Below are 5,304 nucleotides of genomic sequence, written 5' to 3' on the forward strand. Positions count from 1 at the left end.
TCTCTCTCTCTCTCTCTCCCTCTCTCTCTCTCTCCCTCTCTCTCTCTCTCCCTCCCTCCCTCTCTCCCTCTCCCTCTCTCTCTCTCTCTCCCTCCCTCTCTCTCTCTCCCTCTCTCTCTCTCCCTCTCACACACACATTTCCTCTGCTCTCATTCAGACAGAACCCATACTTCAAAGGCCATAGACCCAAAGAGTAGGACAGGGAGTCCCCAGAGTGAAGGAAAAAGGTGTGAAAAAGTCTCCCTGCCAAGTACGGACCCTTCCCAGGAACAAGCTTCCCAGTCAATTACTGGTCAACGTGGTTAGGTAGGCTGGAGCCACTTCAACGGAAACGGGCACGCACACACACACACACACACACACACCCTGTCTAAGGAATGTTTTACAAGACTCTGTGACCACAGCCCACAAGAAGAAATACAAAAATATTTATGAAATAATACCCTTATTAACATGTGATTCTTTCTTAGAATGTTTTTCCATTCTCATCTCTTTTTTTTTTTTGAAGAATCTTTCTTTCTTCCCTGAGTGAGAAAGGCAGTGCCCCAGCACCCCACTCCCCGCTCCTTCAGCCTGCCCTGTCATGGTTACGCATGCACCCGGCACGGTCAGGGAGGCCCCTGGACACGAACTCAGAACTCTCCCTTGTGGGGGAGTCTCACAGGGTGTTTCTGGGTGTTGCTGCCTTGCTTCTGACCAACCTCTAGTCTCTTTCTTTCTCTCCTTTTTTTATTTTGTTTGTTTGATGGCGGTTGCAACTCATTTCAAAACCAGTTACTGTATAGCAGCCCATTAGTCTAAGTAATTAGTGCACACCCATATGAAATGGCACAGTCAAGGAAGACTGATGCCCTGGGGCGGGGGGAAGAATTGGTGGCAGTCCACAGCCTATTGAGGCCAGCCTCATGGCAGATCTATGCCTGAATGGGAGAGACTTGCTTAGCTGGCAGAGAGGTGACACTGAGCTCTAGAGGGTCACCAAATTTCCAACCCATTCCTCTAATTCAGTACTGACCAAGGAGCCATCTGGCAGCGCTGTCTCCCTGAAAAGACTTCCTCCAGGTAGAGGTGCACTGACCTACCCAAAGGTGACTCCCACGCAGCACATGGGGCAAGTGCATGAATTAGGTCTATGTGACAGCGACTTCCACACGTGTGTTCACACATTTGACCAACTTGGACTGAACACTAATCCAGGCACCAGAATACCAAACAGAAAGGCACGGCCCCTGGCCTAGAACACTAGCCTCTGGCAGGGGAGACCAGCTCAGACACAGACCTAAGTACGACAAAGGCAATGGCAGGGTCACGAAGCAGAACTGAGGTTACACAGGGGGCACTCTGCAGCCCCTTGGGAACACAGCGGCTCCTTGGAGGAAGTGGCCGTAACCAGTCAGCAGGACTTCATCGTTTCCTCTGACTCGCCACGGTCTTTCTTATCTTGGGCCCTTAGTACCTGATGTTCCCTTGGCCAAGAACGTTCTCATATCCACAGCCACCCACTGCTCGCCTCTTGCCTAACTCCAATACATCCTTCAGACCCCAACATAAATGTCACTTCCTCCAGGAAGTCTTTGTTGATCACCATCTTTCTCAATGAACGAGATCAGCTTTGGACCACATGCTCTTAGTATCAGGCATTTCTCCTGTGTAGCCCTCAATTTGCACTGAAAATGGTTCACTGGCTTGTCCGTTTTCTCCACCATCAAGCCTCACACCAGGGAGAGAGGGCAGCATGCACGGGATGAACAGGTGATGAACAAGGGTCTCGGCCGCACTCAGGGGCGACCAGAAGGGAGCAGGGATTTAAGGAGGAAGAGGCCAGTTTCTCTATGACACCTGGAGCCCAGGCCAGCCCTGCCTCCAGGGTCTGCTGGAACCTTCCTTAGCAAGCAAGCAAGGGGAGCCTCACCTGCACAGAGAAGCTCTGCCCCTCCGGCTCGTGGCGCCCCACCAGCGTGTAGCTGCCCTTCCCGGACAGGTAGTAGTAGAGGCCATCAAATGTCTCCACGTGGTGCTGCCCCCACGCCCGGCAAATGCTGTCCCGCTCGGGGCCAGTGTTGTACACTGAGGCAGGGGAAAGAGAACTCTGTGCAGCTACAGTGAGCACCCAGCCCCAGCAGAGCACCCCCATTTCTCCCAGCCCGGGAACCCAGGCTCAGGCCTCCAGCTTTCCCTGCGCCCACTTTCCCAGGGGTAGGGTGGAACCAGACCCACCCATCTGGCAGCGAGGTCCTGTGGCATTGAAGCGTCTGCAGTCACAGAGGGCTGGGTGCACACACTCACCCCCGTTGAAGCAGGAGAACAAGTCTACAAGGGAGACACAGGCATCACCCCATCAAGCCAAGATCGTCAGAACTCGCGATGCAGCCCCTCCCTCATGCCAGCACAGGCCTTAGCCCTCCCGGGCTGCATGGAGCCAGGACCCCCACCCCAGCATTCCTTAGCAGCTAGTCTAAATGGGGGCACAAGCGGGGTGCCTCAGTCAGCGGCCCTGCCTTCTCCCTGGCAGACAGCTGAGGAAGGGACTGTCTCAGAGTATCTACCATCAGTATGTATCAAGGGACCTCCAGGCTGAGTTCCCTAGGCTAATGTGCTGAGTTGGGAGACTGCTGGGAAATCATTCACTGTTCTGCCTCATTGCTCCCTAAGCTCAGGGGATGAGGCCAAGCTGTGCATGGGGGAGAGGCCTCACATGGGAACGTAGTAACAGAATGGCCACAGATGAAGAGAAGACAGAGCAGAGTGTGGTGGGTAAGGGAGCCATGATATGAGAGGCAAAACCAGGAACATGCAATAGGAAGAGCAGGCATGGACACAGAATAGGGGAGGGGGCCATGGCCACAGAACACAGAGGAGGGAGGGGGCCCTGCACACACAGCAGGGGCAGGGAGTGGGCTGTGGACTAGAGTAGGGGGGAGGAGGAAATGTGGCTGTGGACACAGAGCAGGGGAGGGGAGGAGCCTGGACACAGAGCAGGGGAGGGAAGGGGCTGTGGACACAGAGCAGGAGAGGAGCCATGGGCCCAAAACAGGGGAGGGTTTGGAGGCCCAGGCTGCAGAAGGCAGGAAGGGACCCAATATAAGAGACTTCAGGAGGTGAGAGGGAAGCCCTTGCCTGCCCTCACAGGCCTCTCTGCAGGCCAGGGCCCTCCAGCACATAGCTCACAGGCCACAGGGAGGTACCACTTACAACCAGGGGCCCAAACCCCCAGGCCAGGAACTGGTATCATCCCATGGCCTGTTGGAAACCAGACCATACAGCAGGAGATGAGTGGCTCGGGAGTAAGTAGTTTCATTTGTATTTACAGCCACTCCCCATCATCCATATTACCACCTGAACTCTGCCTTCTGTCAGATCAGAGGCGTTAGGACTCTCACACTGAAACATGCCCAAAATCCCAATGCACTCAATGCCCTATAATCCCAATTTGCCTTTAAATGTAGTTGCATTCTAGTTGCAGGAAAACAAGCCAGGGCTGCCACTGATTCTGCATTCTAGTGAGGTGTATAATTATTTCACATATGCTACAATGTAATAATAGTAGAAATAAAGTGCATGGTAAGTACAGTGCACTTAAATCATCCTCCTCATTCTCTTCCCCCGGTGTGTGGAAAAATTGTCTTCTTGAACCTAGTCCCTGGGGCCAAAATGTTGGGGCCACGGACTTACAAGATGGTGCACACTTGGCCCGATGGAGCCGCCTTTCCCAGGAGGACATGGCCGTGGAATCCAGAGCTTCAGCTTCCTTCAGAGACAGGAGGAGGAAGGGCCTCGGTCAAGGAATGGCCTCAGGGCCAGCTCGTGGGCAGCATTTCTGGAGGTCACAGCCCTTCTGGTTCTGCATTCCTACCCGTAGGTGCCCCACCCACTCCACCTCCCCACGCCTACCTTTGAGGGAGTCAGAATTCCCAGGCCTACCCTAGGCCCAGAGGAGCAAAGATCTGACTGTTACCAAAGAGCCATATCTCTGGCAGGTCAGGGAGGCTACAGCCTGAACATGTCCCCTCTCCATCTTCCAACACCCCACCTCCTCCCTCCCTAGTAAGCCTTTGTGTATTCACAGCCCCACACAAAACCCCCTTCTCTGGAAAACGAACATGAGGCAGAGCTAAGGCATAAAAGTACCCCTCACCCCTGGTCAGGTGAACATCTCACTCTACCCTACCTCAACCCTCCTTTGGGGCTCTTCCAGCCACAGCCAAAACCACATCTCATGGATCATCACCCGCTCTCCTCAGAACTCCACCCCAGGACAGGGCTCTCCCCCATACCACAGAGCCAGAGGACAGGGAGAGCATGGCTAGGGAACCCCAGATTCCAGCCTGGGTTCCCAACACATGGTCTTGCCAACACAAACCAGCTGAAATCTCAACTGTCCAGATCATGGGTGTTCAGTGACACCCCACATCTCCAGCCCATGGTGATTCGGACACCCCACATCTCCAGCCCACGGTGTTGACTGTCATCCGGGTCTGGGGCCCTGGGCACAGCCGGGGCCTCCCCTCACAGAGGTTCAGCTCCTTGTTTGAACAATGTCCCAGCATCATGGGCCAGGCACTATGCTAGGAGCAGTGAGGAGGACAGAGTCCCACCCTTGCTGAGTCTGTGCTTCTGTTCAGAGGGCCAGCAAGCCACAACCCACACTGCAGGGAATTGTCCCACCTGTCCCCCACCCACAGTCATCTCTGAAGCCCAGACTGAATCACAGCCCCCAGGAAAGGTCTTGAATACAACAAGTATTCAGAATCCTGGTCCCTGGAGCCCACCCCAGCTCTTTGTCCCTCCTTGGCAGGTGAAGTCTCTCTGTCCTGACACTCAGACCCTTCCTCTTCACTGTCCTTCTGACCCCCGAGGGGCTGCTGGTCTGTCCTTTGGCAGATTTCAGTATTCTCAATGCCTTTTTTTTTTTTTTTTTCAATTTGCCAGAGGGGAAAGCAAGAAAACTCATGCCCAATGGGGCATGGTCACTTCCACCCCTTCTCCTCTGTTTTTCCTCCTTTGGGGATTTTAGGCACACACTCAGCAGTGTCCAGCATGTTTTTCAAGCCATCAGGGCCAGGACTCAAACTACTGGTCAGCCATGTGAGATTCTGTCTCCATAAGCATGGGGCCATGGGCTGGCCTGAAACAAGGTGACTTTTTTCCCTTTGTCTGGGTTCACAGAACTCCTGGTCTTTGAAATCAGTCTCTGCAGAGAGACCCAGCTGTAAAGGAGTGAGGCAGCACTGAAAGGAAGATTGATTGGCTGTTGGTCGGGGCCTGCCTCCTTTTTTTTTTTTTTTTTTCCAAATGGGGGCCCCC

General features: G+C 54.0%; 1 protein-coding gene across 1 annotated transcript in view; it reads right to left on the reverse strand.

Moving 5' to 3' along the window:
* Positions 1 to 5,304, reverse strand: part of OTOG (otogelin) — an 81,568-nt gene that overhangs the window by 74,803 nt on the left and 1,461 nt on the right. The window contains 3 exon segments of the mRNA XM_027768815.1: positions 1,913 to 2,067; positions 2,218 to 2,310; positions 3,673 to 3,748. Of these exon segments, the coding sequence (XP_027624616.1) occupies positions 1,913 to 2,067; positions 2,218 to 2,310; positions 3,673 to 3,748 (324 nt within the window).

Source organism: Tupaia chinensis, unplaced genomic scaffold (genome assembly GCF_000334495.1).
Source record: "Tupaia chinensis unplaced genomic scaffold, TupChi_1.0 Scaffold000077_1, whole genome shotgun sequence".
NCBI lineage: Eukaryota > Metazoa > Chordata > Mammalia > Scandentia > Tupaiidae > Tupaia > Tupaia belangeri.